The sequence below is a fragment of the Copidosoma floridanum genome, unplaced genomic scaffold (genome assembly GCF_036245765.1).
Source record: "Copidosoma floridanum isolate Cflo_tuat_1 unplaced genomic scaffold, Cflo_Japanese_pri ptg000025l, whole genome shotgun sequence".
Classification (NCBI taxonomy): Eukaryota; Metazoa; Arthropoda; class Insecta; order Hymenoptera; family Encyrtidae; genus Copidosoma; species Copidosoma floridanum.
Genome location: NW_028321902.1, coordinates 3886078 through 3912207, shown reverse-complemented (window position 1 = coordinate 3912207; position 26130 = coordinate 3886078). Strand labels below are relative to the sequence as shown.

The window sequence follows — 26130 nt, the reverse complement described above, 5'->3', positions numbered from 1 at the left end:
TCACATTATATACGCGTAAAAAGGCTATACATGGCTATACACCCAATAAACATGATATTTGGAATTACAATCATATTCTGTGTACTTGATTCAGTATGGGGAAGAACATTTTTTTTTTCTCGTGATTTGTGACTAATTCGATGACCGTAATTCCCTTTCTTCTACGTTAAGCGTCGTATCAGTCTTCAGTGATGAACATTTTTCATTTTGTGCTTGAGCAGTTTGTTAAAACATTGCGCTTGTTTGGAAAAAAAAAATCCGCCGCGGGTTTGAGTAAAATCATTTTTTTCAGTCCTCCCCGCAATAAAAACACTGTGCAAAGAAACTTCGTGCGGATTTTTTTTTGGTCGGCCTATCCTAAATATCGTATTGTCGTAATTGCTCCTTAATCTTACTGCAGAGTAGCTGGAAATAATGAAAAATTTTCAATTAAAACGAAGCTGGTGACTAAATAAAATAAAATAGAATAAATGTATTACCTGTTTGGTAGCTAAATCAGGTATAAAAAGAATCTTCATCGAATCAGAACTACTGAACAATCCTCCGAACTTTCTCCTTCTCTGTGAATCCCTAATGCAGATCTGAACTCCTTTGTCAACCATTAGTGGCGGTGGGTCGATTTCTTGCCAAGTATAAGACCATTCCACCTGAGAAAAATGTATTTACAAACTTTTTTTTTCGATTTCTCAAGTACCTTCAGTTCAATTTTATTAAAAAAAAAAAGCTCAAAGTGACGCACCTTCCAACCACCAAAGAGATCACACCTTTCTAAATAAGCTATTCTCTTATCCGTAAGTAAAAGAACACTTTTGTGAATGTACAAATGGAAGTAGTAGATGTCAGTGTTTGCGTATTTGCCTTTTTCGAGCTCGCTAAGAATCTTATTTCCCTCGGCTTCGTCTTGAACGTAAGGTCGAACCAAGCTGTCGGGCTGTAAAAATCTCGGCGGACGAACTCGCTTAGCCTCTTCGTTCAGTTCAGTTGCTCTGTAATGAACAATTTTATTTTTTGTTATTCACCCACGACAAAGTTTCAATTATGCAGTGTAAATTTACCTCCTCACAGCTCCAAAGGATCCACTAGCGAAATCTACTATTCCAGCGGTTGGTCTGGTAACTAATCCCACAACTCCTTTTCCAAAACCTTTGAAAAAACCTTCCACGCCTTCTTCCTTGGCACCAGAAATTGGTTTCGAAATGACTCCGGAAACACCATCAACAACGCCCTGGAGATTAAAGAAAAAAATATGTTCAATTTTTATAAAGCATTTCAATAACGATAAGTGATAATTGGACTGCTTACCGAGATGAGGTTCTTTCCACTTCTCGCAAGTCCTTCTTGCAGATTTTCAGGCTGCTTGTTGAGCTGCTCTTGACGTTTGCGCTGGTAATCCTTGTCGAAAGTAAGGGTGGCCAGACCCTTACCCATGGCACCCGTAATTTTTGAAACGGCACCCGCCATCCCGCCAACCGTGTGGCCGACCATACTTCGCACGCCAAGCATCAGACCTTCGGCGAATTCGCCGGGGCCTTGAATGGCACCTTGGAAGGGCTCGTAGAAGAGATCGCCTACACCTTCCATGGCACCCATGACGAGACCGTAGGGATTGCCTATGACGTCTAATCCGAGAACGAGGACGTAGAGCTGTTTTATCGCCTGACCAGTGTAGTGACTGGTTGCTTCCGAGATCAGTTGGTTGTTTGTCATGAACACATAATCTCGTTCGAAGTATGCCAGTCTAGGGATTATAAATTACGTTTTTTGATTTACTTTCGTTGAATTTCCGAGGAAAGAAAGGTTTTGCGCTTACTTGAAAACTATGTCGTTGATATCTGTTATCGTGACACCAATGCCCTGCAGTAAAACGTTCAATACTTGAGGAACCGCCGAGGGTCCACTGCCACCACTGCCAGTCATCGAGAAACTTATGTGAATCTTAAAAATGTGATTTACATCGTTAGTATACGGGAAAATTGATGAGAACGAAGCATTGAATATCCCACAAACCTTGAGAGGAGAAAAATGTAGCAAATCGAAAAAGTTCTTTTGTTCGGCAGTTGTTATCAAATTAACGTGATGTAGAAGTGGCTCATCCACCAACTTCATATCTGTTTTAAACAATTCGCTCTGGAAATGTACAACAACTCATTAATTTCAAATCGACTTTTTACAAGTACATATTCCGTATTTTTATGTGGAATTACTTACCTCTTGGGCGTCATTTGCCTCATCAGCTTCGAACAACAACATCACGGCATTCATGAAAGTTAAATCGACTTTGACATGGAACTCTTGAATCAAGACTTTGAAATACCTAAACTGCTGTACGTTGCTGTGCTCCAATAACCGTTTCACTATACTCATTTCGGCAAATGGCTTCATAACTGTAATTAGAGAAACCAATTTTTTTCAATCACGTGTCGAATAAATGATTTAGTTAAATAGTCGTAAAGATCGAAAGTTACCTGCATCTTGCGTGACACTCTTCGGTGGCGGTATGGGAGCCAAAATAACCGGAAACACGCAATCCGACAGCTGATTGTCGATTTGAAGCCTATTGATTTTGGCGTGCAACTGCACCTGGTGCACCGACGTCTGATACTGCATCCAGAGGCCCGTCTGGAAGGTACGGCGCAGGTAGCGCCGGTGCGGCCTCAGTATTTCCATGTTCAAGTAATCGATCTTGAATTTCGTAATTTATTACTCAACGTCCACGTGATGGTTTCAAAAACAATTTTTCACGCCTACCTCAAATTTCGGCTCCAACGCCACGCGATACGGCGTTTCTTTGTCGACCTGGAGTTCTCTCAGGTACCTTTGATACCCGGCCTCGATTAGGCAAACCTCGCGATTGCTCAGAGCTCGCCACCTGCCGGCTGATAATTTTCTCGTCTCCCAAATTATTCCCGAGCTGCAACAACAAACGAAACACCTTAGCGCGTGCAATTGTCTTTCGTTCGAAGTTTATTACGCTCACCTTGCGATGCATATGTACAGTAGCTCGGATCTATTGATGTTGTTGACGAGCGACAGACCAATGCCGTGAATGCTCAGGGTAATGTCCTGGTCGATGATTTCAAGGTCACCGACCAACTGACAATCCTCGGCAATTTTCAGGCTCGTCGTGAACAACAAAACTCGCTGAATTCCATCCAAGAAGGACACGTAGTACAGCTCGACGTCGTAATCGGGCAGCTTGAAGACCCCAAGGACGTCCTTGCGCAGCTTATCCGCGATTTCCTTCTTTGCTCCGTCCTCCCAAACCAACAGCCTTGGCCCAGCTGGGTTTTCCCACGTATAGAACATTCGATGGTACGAGTGGACGGTTCTGCGTTGGGTTGAAAATTTAATTTAAAAAAATAATCATTAACAATCACCGTTTAAAATTACCTGACGTTCATCGATCCCTTTTCCCAAAGATTCATGCTGTACTGCGTGTGGTTGATTATCAACGCCGGGGCATTGCCGTGGGTGTAGGCTGACAGTGATATGTAAACTCCGCCCTCGTTGATTTGTACATCGACGTTGATGCCCCCGTACTAGAAACACGCAATCATCTGTTGTGGAATCGAAACACATTTTTCACACAAATTAAAAAAAAAAAAAAAAAAAAAAAAATATAGGTGGGTGTACTTTATTGTCGAGCTTCAAAAGAGTGCTGTGGACCGACGAGTAGATGAAAGCAGCGGTTTTCTCAGGGTGGCCGGCAACCTTCGCCTTGAGCGTTTTCTCCTCGAGTTTCGAGTGAGGCCAGAGAGCCGTGCACTCGCCGGGGGGTATCTTGATGTAAGGATCGGCAGGCCGATCGGCCTCTTGGCACTCGATGAGAAAGTCCGCGTCGTTGATCAGAACGTAGTAAGGGGTGAACGTTATTTGCTTCGTGAGCGAGTTGTAGGTCAGTTGATTGTGAACCCCGATCTAAGGGGAAAATCGTTGAAAAATACTGGTATACATTTGAACGGAGGTACGGCGTTACCTGATAAACCTTTCCGTTGTACTTGCAAGCAACGACTCCCTTGCTACCGGCGACGTCGATGGAGAACTTGTCGGACCACTCGCCGTCCTCGACCCTGACCATGGCCTTCTTTTTGCCGAAAAATACCTTCGCCCTGAAGGAAAACAGTATCGGGCCCTTGAACGTCTCCGGATGGTACAGTACATTCAGGTGATCCTCCGAGCACTGAAATTAATCAAATTTCGTCCCGATTGATACTTTGTCACTTCTCGTGTACTTTTCATCTGCTTTGTTAACAAGCTTTATTTCACGTTTCGAATTTTTCTTTTCTTTTCCTTTTTTTTTTCCACTTCCACCTGATTTCATGATGTTACAGCCAGCTTTTATATGGTTCTGTTAGTTGATGAAGATCAAGAAAATTATTATGTGATGCAGAGAGGAAACGTTTAATTTCATTGTCACAAGTATATGTTTGAAACAAGTTTTCAAATCGTGTGAACATTGTAACAATTTAAATCAAACTCAACATATAATATATGTGTTAACGAATTTGCACATATGACAAGACATCAAAACGCAATGCACATCATGCACGACATAAATAAATAAAGATATTGGCATGCGAGCATGCGTGTTATATCCATGTGTTTGGTATTGAGCAGAGGGACACTTTTTTTTTAATAGACAAGGCACTGCTAGGTCTAATAAATGAGATTCTTTTCAGCGACCGATTAATGTTAGTTGCACACACAGATCCACCTTTTTTTCCATCGATTCCCGAGGCACTTGTGGAAATGAAAGCGTTTGAAAGGAGCATCAGTCGCGTTTACATAGTGTGAGAAATAAAAAAATTTTTGAAAACAAAAAATAAAATAAAATTAGTGACTTGACATTTCCGCCAGGAAATTCGATGAAATACAAGTGCGTACAAAACATGAAGAGCAGAAAAAAAAAGTTGTATCAAAGTCACTGGAGGGGCACCTTCTTCTTTCCACGTCGTTTGCACCGACGACAGCAGCACAAAAGATTATTCTGAAAGACATCTCGTTTAGGTACATTGTGCGTGTGTATACATTTGTTTCTATTTTTTTTTTTTTTTTTTTTTTTCTTTCGTGGTGCAAGCTAATTGAACGAAATTTTTTTAAAACTTTTTGTCACATTCAATCGACAACAAAATATATATACAAGGTAACAAAAATTCGTGTGTTCTCAAGCATTGGAAAAAGCCAAACAACGTAGACCGAAAATTAAAAATCATTTGACAAGTTTGTATTTTTTTTTTGTCTTGACAATAGAAAAGTAAATGATAGAGTCTTTAATTACATTGAGAGTTGAAGATTCCACTTGGGAAAAAAAAATGTTGATATTAAAGATAGCGATAGATCACAAGTGAGTAGTTCTCAATGACACATGAAATTTTTACTCAGATAGAGTTAGTTACCAAATGTGTCCCATTGGAAAATTATTTTTCATTAGAATAGATAAACGTTTTTTGGTAATTAAAGTAATTAAAGACACTTATTTCAATTTAAAAATTGACCATCGATGATAAAATTTGAATATGGACATTTGGAAAGTTACACATCGAAAATCAATTATTGAGGAGGAATGAGTTTATTTGCTATATGTACAAGACAGTTACTTTGAAGGGATGTATAATTTTACATGACTTTTGAAAAAATTTGTATTTAAAAAAAAAACTAAAGCTAACAGAAAGAAAGAAAAAAAAATTAACGTCTGTTTTCGTCTAAAAATCCTAATTCCTACGAGAGAAGCACACATAAACGTATCAAGAATCACTTTTACATTAAAGGCAGTTTTGTGTTTGTCTCTACCTTGATTGGGCTTGAATGCTCTTTGCCACCTTTACTTGATTTCTGCAAAACAATTGAAAGTCGTGTAAGTGTCTTTTTTTTTTTTTTTTTTTTTTTCTATTCAGGGAATTGACAGTAAAAATTTTGATGGACGCACTATAGAGGACTAGAAATCTATGGTATTAGTTAATGATGATTAACGCGTTAAGCCAATTAAATGATCTGAAAAACAAACGTAAAACGTAAGCAAATATTTTTAACGTAATGTGGCGAGTGTTTTGTCACTCCCTTCCTTGACGAAGTCGTTGCTTCCAGTCTTTAGTTGAAAGCCTGTTCAACGCAAGCTTACCACATTATATCACAGGAGAGAATTTTTTAGTTGGATGTATCAAAGCAAATCTGGTTAAAAAGGTAAGCTCAAAAATAAAAAAAATTAAAATAAAGTTAAAATCAAAAACCAGAAAAACTCCTATCCTATTATAAAAAGTAAAGGAGAAATATCGTTAGAAAAAAAAGAAAAACTGATTATAGCCATTTTGATGAGTTTTTTAAACGACTCACGTGGAATCAAAACAAACTATAATAAAAAAAATAAAGTAAACCAAAGTCCCCGCAAAAGGTAAAAGTAAAAAATAAGTACTCTGTAGGAGAGCATGAGGCCGGTCTTGTTGAGCATCCAGAAAGGACAGTAGAGAGCCATAATGATGGAGCCGTGCTTGTAGGAAGTGTGCATGCCCAGATCCATGATGACTTTTTGCGCACTGTCGAACGACTCGAACGACCAAACTGAGAACTCTGGCGGGTCCTCGGTTAGCTCCACCTTGCACGACCAGTCCTTTTCGAGATACTGTGACAGCTGTAATACACGTTTTAAAAATCAACATGTTTTTCTGTAATTCCTACAATATCCATTGATTATCGAAAAGACGTACCTTGATGACGAAGCTAGAGCGATTCGGATCTATTGTGGATATTTGGAGTGTCGTGCTGGCCTCGACGCGCTTCTCCTGGGTATTACCGGGCAAACAGATGATTATGTCGATGGGCAGGAAATTTTTAAGGTAAATGGACGGGTACAGATGTACATTGTATATCGTACTGGCCATTGTGTGCCTCGAAGTATTTTCAAAGTACACCTGCTCGATTTCGCCCACAGCCTGTAAATCAAATAAAAATGTAGATCGGCTTTAGTATGAATTTGTTTGTTAACGATCTTCGTATTTGATTTTCAATTGAATGTGTACACGGGATACCGGTATTATATACATATATATTTATGTTGGTGTGTGCGATATTGTATTACATATAAACACGTACATTATGATATAATATCGGTAAACAAATGCGTATTTCATTTAAAACCACTATGCGAACAATCAAAGCTATTAGATGTTTTAAATTGAGAAAGAAAACAAAAAAATTCCTATTGACAAAACGCCAGCTACGGAAAAGCTTTGTTGAGTAGTGAGCCTAAAATATACATACAATCTATACTAAATAAGAGAAGGAATGAAAAATAATAACAGTACAATTGAACAAAAATAAACTAGAGGATTTGCTTTATTCAGGCATCACGACTGGAATACCTGAATGGGCAATCCTGGCTGTTTCGCGATAGTAGTAGAAGTGGTCGGTTGTGCGGAGTTAGTAGTAGTAGTAGTAGTAGTAGTAGTAGCATCGGCGTTCTGGGCACGCCAGTAGCCGAGGGCCAAGCGAGACAGGAGACGCCCGGCGAAGCGCCGCTCGGCAATGCTTAGCAACATACCGAGGGTCTCGCTGTTAAAGAGTATACTAGCGACGACGAGTACCGCGTATAGAGTCTAGAATTTCAACAAGTACATACCCTACGTGTGTGTTTTAGTGGAATTTTTTCTTCTTCTATCTTTAGGGAAAACTAAAGTGACGGAATTTCGGGGTAAAAGATTGATGCAAGAAAGTGTTGTTGTCTGAGATGTGAATTTTTTTAGTAATACCAAAGCTTGTGTGGCTTGAAAATTCTTACTTGAATGTAGAAGGGCTCTATGGTCTCCATTTTCGTGCGAGTTTCACATTTAAGTAGTTTCGTCATGGACACGGTTTTTTGCAGGTCTTTCCAGATGAACGGCTCGATAGAAACCATGTAGCTAAATTTTAATCAAATTATTAGTGTCCCACTCGAGTACTCGTTTTCCAATTTTTTAGTAGTATAGACTCACCCGTCGATACTGAAAAACAACCAATAGATATTCGTCGGAGTGTACACAGCATCCAACGGCAGATTTAATTTTTCATCCGGTTGAACGGTGCCGACTTTTTCGACCTCGTTGCCGCGCTTCGTCATGTAATAAACCGAAACTGGCTCGCAAAAATGATTGTGCACTTGCAAGACACTTCGCAACGTGACAATTGTACTGCCGTCTTCGACGACGACGTCCGAAATTATGCCCCACTCCTCCGAGCCTTCTTTTCGATACTTTAAAGAAAAGAATCGCTTGTCGGCTCTGAGAATCGGAATTTCGAGTTTTCCACCGATGTCTTTGAACTGAAATGATTGGAGATTGTCAACAACAGAGTTATATTTCAAGTAAAATTTTAAGTAATTAAATACAGTACCGAAATGACGAATTTATTCGCTTCCCGATCTTTCACCGTATCGGCTTTCAGTTCATTTAGCAAATGGATCTCAACCTTTACTTTCGAGGCTAACATTACCGAAGCTCCAGATTCTAAAATAACTTCCGAGTATGTTTGATTATTACTAACAGGTTTTCCAGCTTCATCTTCAGCAATCTACAATTAAAAAAAATAAATAAAAATGTGAAAATTCAACTTTTACAAGCACAACTCAACGAGATGCTGTACCTTGAAGTGGCTATTTTCCAAATCCAAAGTCATGGCCAGTCCGGTCTCATTTTTCAATATGTAAGGTGCTACTGTCTTCATCGACGTTTTATTTTCAACTTCCATCGCGTTCGAGAAAGCATTTCCAAGCTGCTTCAGAACATCTAAGCACGTTTTCGTGACTGTCACTTCCAAGTTCTCCGAGGACAAAACTTCGATCGACATTCTCGATTTTTGTTGCAACTCGTCCAGATCAGAGTCCACGACTGTGCTACCCAACGCAGTCACTGCCGTGTCCACCGATGTATCGTTGAATTGTATCTGTCGGAAAGAAATTTAATCAAGCCATTATTGATCATCAATGCAGAAATTTGAGTTACGGTCAATACCTTAGTTTTCAATTCCCAGGGAGTCGAAATACGTTTTCCATTTTCGATCGCCTCCATGGGTTCGATCAACGGTTCCCACAACGCCAGCCGACTGTTGTAGTACGCCATGACCACCGAAATCACTGAATCGATGTACATCTGCAAATAGCAATGTAATCATTGTTATTTTTTTTTTTTTTTACTCGCAAACAAAAAAAAGAACCTTGCGATGTAGCAAAAAAAAAAAAAAATCACCGTATTAGTACTCCAGTCGTTGACTTTGCTCTGGAAACCAAGATGTAAAAGCAACATTGGCAGGGTTTTATTGCCAACGCCAGCCTCGAGAGTAAGTAAAATCGTGGGTGCGGAAACAATGGCCAGCTCGGGTTTGTACGCCGCTACGGAGTTTTCCTCGTCGTCGGAAAACTCGAGACCCTCTTGTGCTTCCGTTCCCATTTCTCAAGAAATCACGTCAAAATTAATATTTTTTTTCTTTTTAAAATTGAAAATTAATCAAAAGTTAGATTATAATTACCAGTCTTCAAGAACCAATAATCCGTTTCCTTGAATGATTTGATAATCCAAAGACCCTCGTGATTAGGTTCGAGTTTTTTCACTTCATCGCCTTCTTCCTCTTTTTTAATCACCGTTTGCAGTACTCGGTTCAAAATATCAATGACCCCTGAAAACGTTTGTTTTATGTTTACAACTATTTACTTTTACGTGTTGAATCAGTGACACTCACCAGGTGAGACCGAAATGTGAATGTCAGTACTGATGACATCGATGTGCAGACCCTTGCCTTCTGGTGTCGATCCTGCAATATTGATGCGCGTAGGTCGCAGCACTTGGTAAATCGAATCAGTTCTCTTTAAGGGATTATAGATGCCTGTCAAGATGGAAAGATCCTTGATCGAGCCACTGATCACTTGGTGCTCGCCCGTCATTCTCAATTTTAGGGTCAGCTCGGTCTATGTTAAAAAAAAAAAAAAAAAAACCAACCACCCCATTAGCTCTAGATTTCACTGTCAAGTAAACGCAAAAGCACTTACGTTCAATATTATGCACTTAGAATCGATGTCATCCATGTCCTCGAGAAGAATGATGTCCGGCTTCTCGATGAGCAAATTTATCGTCATGGTCATGTCCTGCGGTGGAGGAGGCGCAGGTTGGACGGCTCTTTTTTTAAGGGCTGATTCAGCTTGTGCTTTTTGTGAAGCTTGCATGGAAGCCTGGGGACCCGTGTCGAAGAAGGCCTTGATCTTCATTAGGTAGTCGAGCGATATTATTGTGCTGAAGGAGAACACTCGAACGTCAACTATAGAAAAAAAAAAAAAAAAAAAAAAAAGTTATTCGTGAGTTTAAGATCTCTCTCTTTTTTTTTTTTTTTACTCTTAAACGGAGATTCGTGTAATCACCAAACATATCATTGGCCTCTTTCTTGACCGTAACATCCAGCATGCTCCGCACAGGCTTGGTGTCTTGCTCCGCCAAGCTTTCAAATTTCGGTACCTCGGTCGTCCTTTCCATTATCCGAACCAGAGAACCCTGTCTATTTGGCCTCGTATCGTCTAGTGTGCAATTCATCAGTAAAATCGACGTGGCCAACAATCCGTCCGCGTACATGCGCCCTTTGACTGCCAAGTAGGTCAGACCGAACTTGGCTAGGCTGTTTTGCGGCAGGTGTAAGGGCGAGTTTTGCGTTTTCAGCTGTAAAAAAAAAAAAAAAAGAAAAAATCAATTTAGTCACGGAGTAGGTAGGGAAATATTTCCCGAAAGAAAAATCAGCACACCATTCGGGATCCTCCGGTGAATAGCTCGATGACGAGGCTGTCCATGATAAACTCGAATTTGATCGTGGTCTGCGCTTGATGCGTCTCTTGCAGGTCAAAGTGGCTGGTTTCCTTCACAACTTCGACGTCTGCCTTGACTGTAAGCCATTATTTATAATTACTTCCAAATCGTACCGAGAGAGAGAAAAGGAATAAAATGCACTCACAGATAGTTTTGCCCGACTCCTCGGCGATGGATTTCTTGCCGGCGGGCACGACAGCCTGTGCCACAGTGCCATCCTCGACGGACTCGCCGAGGTTCTCATTCAGAGTGGCCATTATCGTGGTGTAGTCCTCATGATTGAGCAAGACGTTGATGCACTTCATTCGGCCCGACATCTCGATGTCAGGAATGTCGCGGAACCAAGCGGCCGACAGGTTGCGCTTGATTTGCAGCATCACGCTCACCGGTTGCAGCAGCACCACCTCGTTCTCCGCTGCGAAGTTTTCTTTGTTGACCCGCACTCGGGACAGCTTCAAGTTTTGCAATTCGACGTTCATCTCGTCGAGGATGGGATACTCGCCCGAGGGTGTGTCGGTTTTGATTCTCTTGAGATCGTTGCTGACCGTGAGATTACCCATGTCCAGCATGAGGCAGTGCTCGCTCGTTGAGTTCATAGGAACGTATACTACAGGCGCCTGGGGTAATGTTTTTCATCATTAGCACTTATCACCTTTTACCGTGGAGTGAAATTCAAAGCGTATACACTTACTTTCAAATTGACGGATAACTCGATACGAGTGGCTCTTTGATGCACATCTTTGATGTTGGTTTTGGCAGCTTCGGCAGCCGCAGCTGACGCCTCTGCAATGGCTTGTTGAGCAGCTTGGAAATTATTTAAGAAATTCTGTTGGACGGAGCGATTGGTTTTTAATAAAAAGATTTGGAAACGATCGACGAGTTGTTAACTTTTGTGAGAAAATATCGAAAAATTACCATAACCGACGTAACAAAGGCATTTAAGAACACGACTCTGTGACAGCCCATGGTCACTGTAATTGACATGTTATTCTTGTCGACGTCGTCGGGAGTGATATTATTCATTATTGCTTCAATTTGCAGTGATTCGGAACCTTCGACTGATATGATCTACGTGTTTGACGTTAATTGATTAATTGATGAAACTTGATGGCTAGTTTCAAAGGGGAAATATATACACTTACATTCCTATAAATAGATTTGACGTTCAAATCTTTGATGCTAATTGAAGTAAGATGTACATTGGCTTTGGAGTGTGAAGCTTTCATTGTGTAACCGGCAGCTATGCCTTTGATGTAAAATGCGCTAATGTCTCTTAATTCGTTCATCATTTTCAGACTGATCCTATCAATCTTGGCGGTAACTTGCAGGTCGGTTATCTCAACGTGAACTTTTTTTCGGCCTACAAAAAAAAAAGATTGATATTAAGCCAATTTGAAGAAAAAAATTCAGTTCATAAATGAATTTACTAACTATTTTTGATGACTCTTTGCTTTTGAATGTGTTCCTTAATAAATACCGATGTATCTTCTTGGATGGTCGACAAATGAGCAACTCTATCTACTCTCTGTTCTTTTTTCTTTTCTTTTATCGTCGCTGTCACCGAAGTAATGTTATCCTGAAAGTAATTGTTAAAATTTTCACATCATATCACGTACATAATGATGATTAAAATTTTATAATTGATCCACTCACTTGAATATTGGATAAAAACTGAAGAACATTTATCAGACATTCTTGATGGAGTATAACATCCAAAGTCGTAAACTCGAGTTGCAATAAATTTACCACTGAACCTTGTCTCATGAAATCCGGTGAACGTTTATCCATCTAAAAAAAATTGTTCATTAAATCAAATATCTAGCAACGCTATGTTTCATTAAGAGCAACCGTAAAAATATATTCACATTAATGAATCTAATGACTATGAGGTAATCTTCGCTTCCCGATGACATGGGAGTATTGATCATGAAAATTTCTTCGACCTTGTGATGCTGTTTAACTTGAATGCCTCCCAACCTCAGCATGACTTCTTGGGTGTATGTTTTTTGCATTAATTCAGCCTCCAGCTGTAACAACTCAAACCTAAAGAATGGAGAAGTCACCGCGTCGATCTCTTGCTTTGATATCGTCAATATGAATTCTGTAAAATATAATTTCCGCATGAATTTTCCTGAACTCACAGTATTTTTTTGGCACAAAAAAAAATTCTCTCACCTTTCATGACGAATTTAGCCTCCAAGTCGGTGGTTTGCTTCATGGGGCTCTTTGGTTTTTCATCCTGCTTCTTTTCCATGAGAGACGGTATGGAAGTCAATTCTTTGAAAAGTGACATCTGCGATCCAGACTTGGACTGAAACAAAAAAAACACTCGATCAATACTTTGTTACTCGCATTTCAATCGACATTTAGAAATCATATTTTACCAGTGACATTCGAGCAAGCTCCGATGGCTCTTCTTCGGGCATTGGAATGCTTTGTGCGATAGCAAGACCTTCGAGCAAACGAGTTTCTACGGAAAAAAAAAATTTTGTTAAAAAACAAAAAAAAAAGAGAGTAAAAAACAAGTGGTATACCTGTTATGTTTATGGTGACCGAGGGCAACTGGCCTATCAGCCTAGTTTTCGGCAATAACGGATCGTCCGTTATCAGACACTTGTGAAACTGCACCTCTAACGTTGTAGGCTGCAAGATTTTTATCGGACTGATGGTGTTTGTCAAGGCATCTCGCCAGTCTTCGTTTGCCAAAGAAATAAGCGCCTGCGTGAAAGTTACAATCATCAAAAAAAGTCGTACTTTTTCATAAAAAACAGTGCGAGTCGTAGACATACCTGAACGTTGACGATTTTCAGAATAAACTTGTCGTAACTGTGCTGTCTGAGATGCGCCAGGATGTCTTCCTCTGTTTTTCCCATACTAACCAACTGCTTAACGCTCAGATGATCGTCGGTTTCCTTTGGCTTCTCGAGCGAGCGCATTTTCAAACTACCGAGATTGATAACGAGCAGGGACTCGTTGCCCGTGTAAAAGCCGCCGTAAGGCACGATAAGCTGGGGCGCCTCGAGATCGACTTGAATGTCCAGAGCGGCGTGCTTCTGAATGGCGTACTCCAAGCCAAGTGCCGAGGCTTCCTTGAAACTGTCGAGTTTCGCTGCCGCAGCTTCTTGCAACCTGTTGAATCGAAGGCGTTTAAACGTGGGGTGCGTTTCGAAAAAAAAAAAAAATATAAAAAAATAAAAATATTACAAAATAGACTCACTGTGTTAGAGTCGATGGATTTTGTACTTTGAACATCTTGATCAGTTCGATGATGGTTTGAGCGTCGTACACAACATGCGCGGAATTCGATTTGACGATGACACGCTGACCGCAGAGCTTGTCCAGCGGATTGGTTTCGAAAGAGCCGAAAAACAACTCCTTCTCCGAGCCTATACCGTTCTCCGAACTGATGAGCAAAGGCATTTGGTCGTTTTGCTTAACACCGATGAGTTTGACGTCGCTTATCGATGCTGTTACTCTGCGTGAAATCGATATTATTTGTAAAATAGCACCATGTTTTTTCAATATTCCGTAAACTTACAAAATAGCGTTGGCGGACGGTCTGGATTTGAATCCCGTTTGAACTCCGTTGAACTGCAAATCCAAGACCTCGGGATCACTTTTGTCGGTGTCACTCAACAATACTTGCAGACCGTGCAGAAAAAATTTCATATCTATCATCTCGTAAGTTTCGGGATAATGCGTGGGAGCGGTGTTTTCTTGGTAATCTATGGCTCTGTACAACTTTGCCTTCTCGTCCGCCGTCATCGCCTCCTCGAATTTTTTCACTGAAAAAAAGATAAAACGAAACGAAATTTCCCTCGAGCTCCGATAAAAATGATGAGAAATAAAAAATAGTTACTGATAGCCGCGGCCGTGTTCAATTCCTGAGTTTCCTCCTGCTGGGGCGATCCCCACACCCATCCGAACCACCCTCGCTTCGCTCTCAGCTCTTTCTCCTTCTCCGCCAACTTCTCCACCTCCATTTCAATTTGTTGTCGAATAATTATGAGATTGAATATGTCCAGGGTGTACTCGTGCTCCGTCAATTGTTGTTCAATTTCGGCGGTCGGACGCTTGCAAGTTAATTTTTTCTGATAAACCTTTGCGTACTCCTTACACGAGGTCCTGTGCTTTTTCATGTGATTCCAGTCCCAGTTTCGCCGGGCTCTCCTCACCTGCTCCTCCAATATACACGTGTACGCGAAATGCCACCTTTTGAGAAAAAAAAAAAAAATTCATCGCACACGTTTAGTCAAACCATCTCAAAACACACCCGATTCCTCCGAATCTCACCATTCTTTGTAATGACCGCGATACGAGGTCAGATTCGGCCTATACTTTCTGTACGGCGCTGCGTTCCTCGCCTGTTCTAAGCCCTCCCCCATCTGCATAAGAGTCTGGTACTGGCGCTTTGTCAGTCCGATCCTCAATTTTTGCATCTCCAAGTCAAGAAAGACTTTGGGTATCGTGTAGTTGCTGCCGTCCGTTTCGGGCTTTGGGTTCAGCTTCAGCTTTGCGTTTACGTTTATCGGACCCAGCACTGGGGGAAACAAAAAATTCAAGTCGCTGCAAAAATCCAAACGATATGTGCATACTCACAATATTGATAATCAACAGGTACAAAACTAGCTGTGGCTATGCTCTCGGAAAATATCTTCAAGTACTCCGACTGCGGTTCGGTGCTGAACAATTTTGGCGACGGATTCAAATACAAGGCCAGGCCGTCCATTGTGCACAACTGTATATGCATTCGCAAGTAAAGGAAATTAGCAAAAGAAAAAAAAAAAAAAAAGGTTTACTTCAAGAGAGAAAAGAATCGATCTTACTTTGAATATCTGTTGGATGGCGTACATGTCCTTGAGGTTTCCCGTGGTGGACCAGTTGTTGTCGCAGCTCTCGAGTGCAAAGCTGTTCAAGGTGAAGCCCACGGAAAAGGGGTGCTCCTTAAAGGTCACTCTGTCCTCGTACCTCACGTGTATCCTCTTGATCTCGACGTGGATGTTTTTGATCATCCTCGCTATCAGCTTCTCCATCATCGAGTCGTCCACCTTTTCTTGATCTGAACAACAATCGTTGGTTTGTTTGTTTTTATTTCCTATAAACCGAAAAGGGGGAAAAAAAAAAATAGCAATATATGGAACCAACTTTTCATATCGTCCAACTGTTTGCTCTTCTCGACCCTCGCGATTTCCGCGCGCTTGGCCTCGAGCTGTGCCTTTTTTTCCTTCTCCTCGTCGTAGGTCACCTGACTGCTCGGCACCACCAGGACGAACAGCTCCTCGATTATCGCGTCTATTTGGCCGTTCCACATGTCCTTAAACGGGATCTTGAGCACGAGCTTGCCTACCGAGTGACAAATATTTTTGTAAGTATATTGTTTTTGTTTTTTTTTTTTTTTTCGGAAAACATACCCAGTCGACCGTAGTCCAATTTTATGGGCAGGTCCAGCATGTCGAGGGCGCTCTCCTTTATCAGGAGATCCTTGAGGACTACATCTCCTGCGGACACATAAAATATTCGTCATCTTTCTTTTCATTTTTTTTAATTTTTTATTTCTACGACAACTGTGAGTTTATCTCCCTCTCTTTTTTTTACTTGGAATATATACATTTAATCGATTACGACTCTTATTTTTTTCTCTCTCTCTCTCTGTCTCTCGGACGGGCAAAAAAAAACCACTTGTAGTCTAGAGTGCGCTCATTAGCCAGGCACTTGAAATATATTCGAAAGGTTTTTTTTTTTCCATTTGATGAAAATTACAAAGAACCTGACGCTATAACTTTGGAGGCACGACATGCTTCGCTGTTGCTCAAAATTAACGTTATCTGTGGTTTTTTTGAAGCGCTGGAATTTTTGTGCCTTTGAACTTTCGTGGAGACGTGATGTGTATACATATAGTTTAATAAAAAATGAAACACTTTGTTACACATAATTTTAGATTATTACCTTTATTTGATGCAAGGATGGATTTATTTTTCTTTAATTACCGTTTTGTATATTTATTATTAAGAGAAAAAAAATAAAATAAAAACAGTGATTTTAATGATATTATTAGTGAAAAAAAAATTTTGTTTCAATTGAAAAAAATTGAAAGGGATTTTTTTTTTCATCCATACCAAATTCAATAATGTAGGCAATAAAATTGAAATTGGACAAATTGAATTTTATTTTAAATTTTTATTTGTATTGCGAGAACAGAGAGTGTCGTTTTGAATATTCATCCACGTCGTGATTTATCGAGGCGACGACGCGCCTTTAAAAATTGGCGAGTCGGATAATTTTAGATTTTTTACGAGGGAGCAGGAACCTTTGAGCATCTCGAGACGATTTTTTCTAGTAGTTTTACTGTAGTCTGAAAAAAATCATTTCTATTGATAGGTGCTGCAGTTTTTTTTTTTTTTTTTTTTTAACCAAGTGAATTGTTAATATTTAAAAAACTTAAATAAGATAGTAAAAAAAAAAAAAACATAAATAAAATTTTCTAAGTTAGTATCCACCTCGACACAGAAAAAAAGGAGCAATTTTTTGTGACACTTGTAAATCTAAAAACAAAATAGATCTTGTTCAGTAACGTATGGATTTTATCATGAAAAATAAAGGTTGATATCCAAATTTAAATAAATATAAATAACTATATAGACACCATTGTCGTGCAGTAAATCTACTCGAAAATAAACGACATCTGCTGACAGCGTGATTTGTTCGGCATTGTCTAACGTTACCTACTTAACTCACTCTCTGCATTAATCATTTTTAGCATTGACCAAGCTGCCGTGAAGTTAACACTTTATGTAACTTGTCTTTGTGGTTGTTGCGCAGTGCAAAAAAAAAAAAGAAAAAAACAACTTCGTTTTAAAGTTTTTTACAATTTGTTTCATTCTTTTTTTTTGGGGGGGGGGGATTTTGAATAAAATTTATCGCGCATATAGGCAAAAAACAAATATATTAGTAATAGAGGGTATAAATTGTTAAAATCCGATGACAAAAACGAATCATACAGCTGTGAAGTACAAAATAAAAAGTGAAAAAACAAATTATTTACGAATTTGCAATGACTAACGCAATATTACTTATTAAATCCAAAAAATATTTAAATTTACTTTGAAATCAAAGTATCTCGTTTTCTCACGATTTACTGATTGAATCCCATTAATGTAAATTCTTTAGAGGAACTTCCACAAGACGAAAGAGGGTAGAATTTCAAGTGCAATTAAATGATAATTATTTTCATTTTTTTGCTATAATAAAAAAGAAAAAAAAAATCGATTACCAGGTTAGACATTATTGTCAATTATTGTAGTAAAAATGAGTAATTCATGGAAAAAAAACAAAAAAGGAGAAGGAACTTCTCGATATAATTATACAACATTTAAAAAAAAATAGTGTTAGCCCATCAAAACGGACCTTGGTTTATTATCATCCCAAACGACACCACCTCTTTTTAACATATATTGCATCATACGGTACTTTAAAGAAAAAAAATAAATAAAAAATAACGTCACCGATAAATATAGAAAGCCCGTAAGTAACCGAGTAAAACTATGCTAACGAGCTTTCGAAATTTTATGATTTTTTTTTTGCAAAAAAAAAAAAAAAAAAAAAAAAAAGGAAAAATGAAAAAAAAGAAAAAAAATCGGTATAGCGTGATAATATAATATCAGTCGGCAAAACGATCCGCAAACACTAATTTTCATAATAACGGATGATGATGTCACGCAAAAGAAACCGCAATCGCTCTTTTGACGCTCAACACACGTGTGCACGTGCGTTTATTTATCACCACGTATTGTTATCGGTAATACATTTATAGAGATAATGTGTTACACGCATAGTTTCACGCAAATTTAATTAATGTTTCACGATAAACTGTTACATTTTTTTTGGATTATCGTAGACAAAAAGTTATTTAACTGCTCTTCAATGTAAACTTTTTTTTATTTCTTAGTACATATTTCGTGATGAAACAAAAAAAAGAAGAAATTAATTATGAGGGGCTTAAGTGTCATTAAACATTAATTTTTATTAATTCAATTAATTTACAAAAGCTTATAACGCTTTTTCATAAAAATAATAAATAATAGTGTTATCTTGGCGTGTCATTTGTTTATTTTCTGGAATTTTTTCGTTTTTTGAAGATGTAAAATACTTAAACCCAAAAAATCTCGCAAAAAATTTTTTATTGCAACTCTCTAAATTTGAATACTAGACTTGTTCGTCGGAATATTTAAAATGTATTTTTTTCCATACGGTTTTTTTTTTCTTCTCTCCCCAAAACTTCTCTCCTATCTCGAAAACGTCGTGTATGGTTGCGAGTATAAAATTGCATAATTACACAACTTGCACGGGTCCAATTTTTTAGGGCTAGTTAAAAAAATTAGCGTTTCGACATCACCGTAATTCATGTTAAAAACTTATAAAAAGTCATCACGAGTTTTGTAACAAATGTCTAACATTTTCCAACTTTTTTGGACCCCCTTACAAAATAAAAAACATATCAGGTGATTTCCATTCAACATATAAAAATAATAATGGATTTTTCGTGAAATGATCCATATGCATATAAATTACGTGGTGCAGCTGTACGTGTTGTGCCTATCTAAATATCACCTGGTAAGTATACGTAGTACGCAACAACATAACAGCTTCGAGGACGAAACATATTATATACACCACGGATAAGGTGTCATTTATATGAATTACTCTTTGTTTTGTTCGATACGTGCCATGTACACACAATTACGTTACACGGTGTTAATAAGTGTACCTACATGTGCTCGAGAACTTCGTAATCGCACCCTTTTACCTGAACGGGCTTGTATTACCCACACGCGGGGCAATTATTATCGAGCGCTTCACCGATAAAAGGGCAGCACGCGTATAAATTATTAATTTGCATCCGTATGACTCGTACATTTGTAGAGCGGAACAACCGAGTCGGTAAAAGTTTAACAATAGGTTTTTGGACCACTGTATGAATTAGACGGTGACATTTCTTTTTTTTTTCATTTTGAGAGAGAAAAGAATTTCTGCTGGCTACTACAAAAAAAATAGCATTGCAAACAATGAGAATCGATATATATTTCATATCACTTATTGTTCCAGTGCAATTCTTCCTCCGGTGAGTAATGGCAAGTTTGATAATCGATGATGACGACTTTTTTTTGAAAAAAAGCGCCCGAAAACTAATAGATAAGACGTGAAAGTGATAAATTATTGAGACATTAGAATTCTTTTAGAAGCTATAGTTGAGAAAGTTGTTGTACGTCCGCGAGAACAATGTAATCTTTTTTTTTTGACCAAGTAATTATCTTTGTCCAACAATTTTTTTTTCTCATTAGACAAAAAAAACTTTATCAACTCATTAGTCATTTACTTCACAAATTAGACAGAAATTATTGGGAGAATTTTATTTCGTTTCTTCTCGAGTGAATACTTTTCTGGTTTCTTTAATAAAAACTGTGACTGTAGTCGTTAAAAAATTTGTAATGATGAGAATAAAAAAAAAAAAAAAAAATATATCTACATAGTTTTTGCTACTACAAGCGCTTGAAATACGTTGTTAATAAAATATGAGATATGATTCCGACGACATTCTTGCAATAGTAACGATTTCACACATGACCTATCACAATTAATCACTTGCTGAGCTCATGTTTATTTCCGATGTACAAAGTAATATTACTTTATCACCTAACGTATCAAAAAATTTATAATACTGGATTAGCAAACAATACACCATGACACATATAGAATGTGGATTATGCACACATATATTACACATATTGAGCAACAAAACATCTGTATAAGGTACCTGGAATAGATAAAAACAAAAAACAAAGGGCTCTTCATATAAGTATTTACAACCATAACAAAGAGAGATAATCATCAAGGCTGATAAGAGCTTCTTATTTATAATAACATGACGTTTGAGCAGAAACAACACGTGTGTGCAACCGCGAGAGAGAGAGAGAGAGAGAGAGGAAACAGAAACAATAACACACTTAAAAATAAAACAAAGTCTGCATACCGCCCCAGAGGCTGAGCTTCAGCTGCGAGTAGTCCAAGTTTTCAATGTACTCCCCAAGGACTTTGTTTAGGAGCTCGGTGACTATCGATTCGAAAACCATTTTGACGATCAGCCGGGGCTCCCTAACACCGTTTTTTTTTTACAACTTGAGGGTAATTTTTTTTTTTTTTTTAAATAGAATGTTAACGACTAACACCAGAGCCTCTATTTTTCTCTCGCGAATACAATAGTGACAATGCGGTCTTTGGAGAAGTTAATAGAGAAGGTGGGTGGGTATGTAACGAGAAGCCTACAGCGTTTGCATTTGTAGGTCTGTTGATGAATTCCACGCACGTTTCTTCTGCTCCTTCGCGAGACCGCCGGAGAGTTGACACGTTGACAGTGCCGTCGTTGATGACAACAACACGATAGACTCCACGAGTTGTTTTTTAACACCTTTTCTTGCGTGTATATACCTGAACATACACCACACTGTTTCCCGAGTGTGTACCTCTCTCCCGCATAACCTCACTTCAGCATTGTACTCAACTATTGTTTATTGTTGTTATTATCCCTTATTGACAAGTTCACCCAAAAGGGATAACCGCATGTTTTCATTTTTTACTGTCAATTGCACGTCCCTATTCTTTTTTTTTTTTCTTCTGGCGTTTTGTTTTATCAAGGACCGCACACGGGGCTACGCACTTTTTATTTCCCCAGGGAACCCAAAAATCTATTAGGTGACGATATAAGTACAGTGTTTATCAGTCAACTTTTTTAACGCGTGTCAGCTCTCTTTTCTGCGCTTCACCCGCGAGCGAACAGAGCGAACGACTGAATTAAACGCTATACTCTGATATCGCTGATAAGGTGTGTCGTGTGTGTGTTTTTGATATTTTGATTCGATTACGTCATGAGAGATTTCATGCAGGTGTGTTTGATTTCGAAGACATAAGGTGTGTTCTGCTACGCGCGCGCAGCGTGTCCCGCGCACCTGTCAAAATACGACCAATGAGAATACGTTCTCGGTGCGGCCAATCAAAACGTTGGCGGTAAAATTTAAACTCAAATGGTGAGACAATTTTCTGTTATATTTATTTAATTTGTTTAATTACAATAAAGAATTGACCACACAATCTTTTACTGGTGCAATATTAATAAGTCGAAGACGGCTGTGATCTTTACTTGAAATTTTGAGTAAAATTGAGTTATTCTAATTATTGTTCCCATTAACATTACATGGAGTCGAGTAAAGGGGGGTACGTTGGAAAAACTACTGTTCTTTCGTCCAAAAAATGCGTACGAGAAATTTCAGGATCCATAACCAGTAAAAATTTCTTAGCAATTTCGGAACGATCGATCCAAGTGACGGACGTTATAATTTTCAAACGTGTAGACCAAAGCCTTATCTTTTGGGGATTTGTAGTTTTGATGGGAAGTCAACAAAAACGTTTTTCGTGTTTCAATTTTCAGGGACCTCGGGCGAAATGGAACGTTTTATAGCTACGGCACTGTAACTCTCCACCGAAGTACGCGCGCTAGAGGCCGCCGAGGGGGACGCGAGACCGCGGCATTTTCACGTTAGATTAGTAACGTTAGTTCAACCTGGTTCAACACAGTCTACTCTCGCGTTTGTATATTTACAAAAGTATATAAGTACACGCGCTTGAATATTTTTCACTCTCTCGCGTTAGTCTGTCCCCTCAATTTCTGGCTGCATGGCATATTGTTATTATTATTTTCATGTTAGTTCGTTTCAGTCGTTTTTGCTCCACTCCGAAAAGAAAAATCGCTGCGCTTAGGTACATCCACAGTATATACAAGAAAAGCCGCGCGTGTGTGCCTTACATACTTACATGAACCGAAAGTGCACATTTTATAACACCCAACGGTGTCGTTCACCCGGACCGGGCGTGCTATATAGTAGCAGTACTCTGTGTGCTTGTATATATATTATATACTTGTAGGGCACGTTTTCTAATACACTTTCTCTTCTGTGTGCACGTTGATGCAAGCGGAAAAGTCGGAAAATAAATACAGCGAGGCCAGACTCAGGCGTCCTCTCCTCTCGACAAGTAAGTACACCTGTATAAACGAGTTCTCTTCAAGTTTTTCACCTGCGACTCGAAAACGCGCCGGTACATATTAAAATCATTTATTGTAGTTTGTTGGTACAGGAGCCAATTAAATAACAATTAAAAAACGACCTCGAATACAAAGTACCGCCTGTGTGTGTGCATGTGTGTTGCTGTTGATATAAGGGCGCTAGTGGCAGCAAGTCACCATCTCCGTGGAAGCAGCAGCAACAACGGGGTCCAAACATCAAAAGCAGTTAACAGATATACCTATAAATATTTACAACATATTTACAATGTTTACGTCGTCGAACGTGTACTACGACTACAGGCCGGTTATTACAAATGGTAGTAACAACATCGGTAATGTTAGTAACAATAACAACAATAGCGTGGCCATGGAAGTGGAGGATGACAGTACGAAACGGCAACAGACGAGGTTTCTTGAAAAGCAGAATATCAAACGAAAAAGGTGTTTGCTGAAGGACGACCCGGTGCCCGGTTACATGAACGGTTTCAAGAGGTCCCGTGAAGGTGAGCCCTATTTTTTTTTTTTTTTTTTTTTTTTCCTTTCTCTTTTGGTTGTGCTTTCTCTCGCTTATAATCATTGCGTAAACTAATTTTATATTTAACACGTTTTTTTTTTTTAAATTTAAATAAATTACAACTTGACATTGTTCGCTTGTTTATTTTGTTACTTTTTTTTGTGGCTTTTGTTGCTTTCAGGTATGAAAATTATGTATCAACTTTGCTTGTGTTTCAAAAGTTGGATCGTTCAATTTGATGAGCAATTAACTAACACAAAATTAAATAACTCCGACTAAATTGATTGGGAATTTTTATTTGTTGAGCTTGTGGTGCTGACAATAAAATTGAATCTAATCAAAGCACGCTCGTATCATTAAAATGTGATTAATGTAAAATAGATGAAAATTATCGATAAATTCGTAAACGTCCATTTTTTTGTTTATTTTTATTCTTATTAAATTTAACAATCAAGAAAAAATATATAGAAAAGTCGGCCGAGTGTGGCGCAATTGAACGTGATGCAAAAACGAGATCGCCGAGAAGTGGGAGAGGGGGCCGAGGTTTCCCTTTAGAAAAATTGGATTGGGATCGCGTGCACGTGCCAGTGACCGGGTTTTCCATTATCTGCTTCTCTGTGTGCGCGCGGCAACACACCCAGACACCCTGCAACAGTTACGCAATTGTATTTTTTATATTTGTAAGTACATTGTGGTTGTGTGCGTCGTCGCGCGCGTAAAAAGTTGAAATTTGATTTAAGACCGCACGGTAATTTTTCCCCTCTTTACGACCGCGCGTGTTTAATAAACGAGACGATGGTTTGTTGAGACAGCTGATCTGTTTACGATTCTCTCGCTCTGCCATGGGCCTTGGTTAAATTTAAACTTACCGTTGGACTAGAAAATTACATATTTGCGAAACTTGAAACGTTTGTGCAAGCTTTGATTAAGTATATGTACATATTGTGCACTCGACATCTCAAAAAGAGACACACAAGTCCACAATGATGAATAGTTATTTTTACACTATCCATCACCATTCTTTGTGTAAGCAGTGCTTTTGTTAACTGCCTTTATAATTTTGTGGTATTGGCCCACTTAAAAATACATTTTGATTGTCTTTTGCTTTTTTTAATGCCGCTATACTCAGCATGCATTCCTTGAATGAACACACACATATATATATATATATATATATATATAGCAAAGGTAATTTTTCTCGTTAGCTGTAGTCGAAAATTTTTTCAACAGCAAATGGTTAAAAATTGTATCTCAACAGTTTGTACCAAAGATGTTTTTTATGATTAAATTGCAAAGATCTACAAGAACAAGAAATGTACCCATGGGTCCACCAAGGACAAAAAAAAAAAAGTTACGAAACGAGCAAGCCAACATGTCAGCTGTGTGTGTGCACATACAAGAGAACCACAAAATCGAATAAAGCCAAAGAAGACTTTGCTTTCAGAGACGGTGTTGACAAACGTCTTTTCAATCGTGCAGGAGAAGAGCAACGGCTGCCATCACCAGGTGCACCAGCAACAACAACAACAGAATCCGAACACCATGGACTTTTCCAGATGTACCATGAGCCGCTTCTATGCTTGAGCCCCGCGGCAGCTGATTTCGAATGCCGGCGCATCAGTTATCATCATTCGCCCGCTGCAATGGCGATGACAGGTAATCTTAAATTACAGCCGGCAAACAGTAGTAATTATAGTTGTAGCAGTAAAGAACTCGAGGATATGCTACTGTTAACTCACGGTTGTTCGTCATATCATCACCAGGCGACTGCTGCTGTTGGTAGTAGCGATGGCTGTTACGACGAGGCCGAGTTCTGAGTCTGTTTTTTTTTTTTCTTTCATCGTATCGGGTTGACCGTTCATTACAATAACTAACCGATTGACAACGATGTTGTTTATACACAAGGATACCATGTTCCTTCTGGTTTTTTTTTTCTTTCTAATTTTTAGCAACAAGTTGTCATTGACAAGCGTTTTTCAATGAAGGCAATCACTTCATGAGGTGTTTTAGATTATTAGTGGGATAGATTAGTTTAGTGAATTACTTCATCTTTCACGTATTTATTGTATTCGATGTGTGGTGCATATGCCGCTAATTTTCTTATCCCCACAATGAAGTTGTTGAATCCCCTGGTGTGCAAGAATTTGTTGTGTTCGTTTGTATATGATGAATACATTGGCAATTAAGCAAGCATTAAAGTTTATTTATACATAGTAGGATGGTATAAACTGGAAAGTGTTCAATTTAATAATAATTAATGATAATGATAAATAAATATTTACTTTTTTACATTACAAAAAAAAAAGACTTCAATTTTTTCTTATTGTTTACCTTTATTGTTTTAGAGACAGTCTTCAAGTCTAGATTATACTTATATTTTTTTTTTAAACACATACAATTTCATTTAAAATTGTTTCATTTTTAGTAGTCTACAAAACATTGATTTTCATTTGACTCATCAAATTTCTCACGTACTTAGCAGTATTTAGAGTAAGAATATAGAAAAAATATAGTAAAGCTTTCTTTTAATAGATTGGATTATTTTAAACTAGTTTTTATCACTCATTACACTTGAAAAATATAGCGATGATCAATAAAAAAAAAAAAAAAAAAAAAAAAAAAAAAAAAAAAAAAAAAAGTAAAAAAAGTAAAAATAACGTAAGAAAGCGATTTTTCTTACTTTGATCGTAAAT

General features: G+C 38.4%; 2 protein-coding genes across 6 annotated transcripts; one reads left to right on the top strand and one right to left on the bottom strand.

Annotated features, from left to right (window-relative positions):
* Window positions 1–239: 239 nt before the first annotated feature.
* Vps13 (vacuolar protein sorting 13C) lies at window positions 240–21710 on the bottom strand. Of its 3 annotated transcripts, XM_089595238.1 has the most exons (49): window positions 20839–21710; window positions 16223–16309; window positions 15957–16154; window positions 15638–15870; window positions 15411–15549; window positions 15105–15351; window positions 14671–15023; window positions 14350–14596; window positions 14029–14286; window positions 13601–13940; window positions 13346–13529; window positions 13196–13281; window positions 12987–13122; window positions 12677–12912; window positions 12465–12599; window positions 12243–12387; window positions 11954–12171; window positions 11727–11879; window positions 11503–11637; window positions 10957–11428; window positions 10751–10887; window positions 10376–10667; window positions 10010–10275; window positions 9703–9928; window positions 9493–9639; window positions 9213–9415; window positions 8979–9116; window positions 8611–8910; window positions 8362–8538; window positions 7965–8290; window positions 7772–7892; window positions 6702–6926; window positions 6410–6625; window positions 5791–5832; window positions 4937–4987; window positions 3977–4180; window positions 3634–3918; window positions 3391–3539; window positions 2978–3328; window positions 2749–2911; window positions 2466–2682; window positions 2209–2384; window positions 2008–2127; window positions 1811–1935; window positions 1303–1738; window positions 1056–1225; window positions 740–986; window positions 480–647; window positions 240–405 (listed from the first exon to the last, which is right to left on the bottom strand). In XM_089595238.1, exons 1-49 carry the CDS (start codon window positions 20936–20938, stop codon window positions 358–360), a joined length of 9828 nt encoding a protein of 3275 aa, XP_089451364.1. In that variant the 5' UTR covers window positions 20939–21710; the 3' UTR covers window positions 240–357. The 3 variants fall into 3 exon arrangements, with proteins under 3 accessions (XP_089451364.1, XP_089451365.1, XP_089451366.1); XM_089595239.1 differs by lacking the exon at window positions 4937–4987; XM_089595240.1 differs by lacking the exons at window positions 4937–4987; window positions 5791–5832.
* A 736-nt stretch (window positions 21711–22446) lies between these two features.
* Window positions 22447–25733, top strand: LOC106640987 (uncharacterized). Of its 3 annotated transcripts, none has more exons than XM_014355180.2 (3): window positions 22447–22892; window positions 22982–23426; window positions 24869–25733. In XM_014355180.2, the coding sequence occupies exons 2-3, from the start codon at window positions 23189–23191 to the stop codon at window positions 25252–25254; spliced, it is 624 nt and encodes a 207-aa protein (XP_014210666.1). In that variant the 5' UTR covers window positions 22447–22892; window positions 22982–23188; the 3' UTR covers window positions 25255–25733. The 3 variants fall into 3 exon arrangements, with proteins under 3 accessions (XP_014210666.1, XP_023247398.1, XP_014210667.1); XM_023391630.2 differs by having other exon boundaries at window positions 24866–25733; XM_014355181.2 differs by having other exon boundaries at window positions 24882–25103.
* Window positions 25734–26130: the final 397 nt, after the last annotated feature.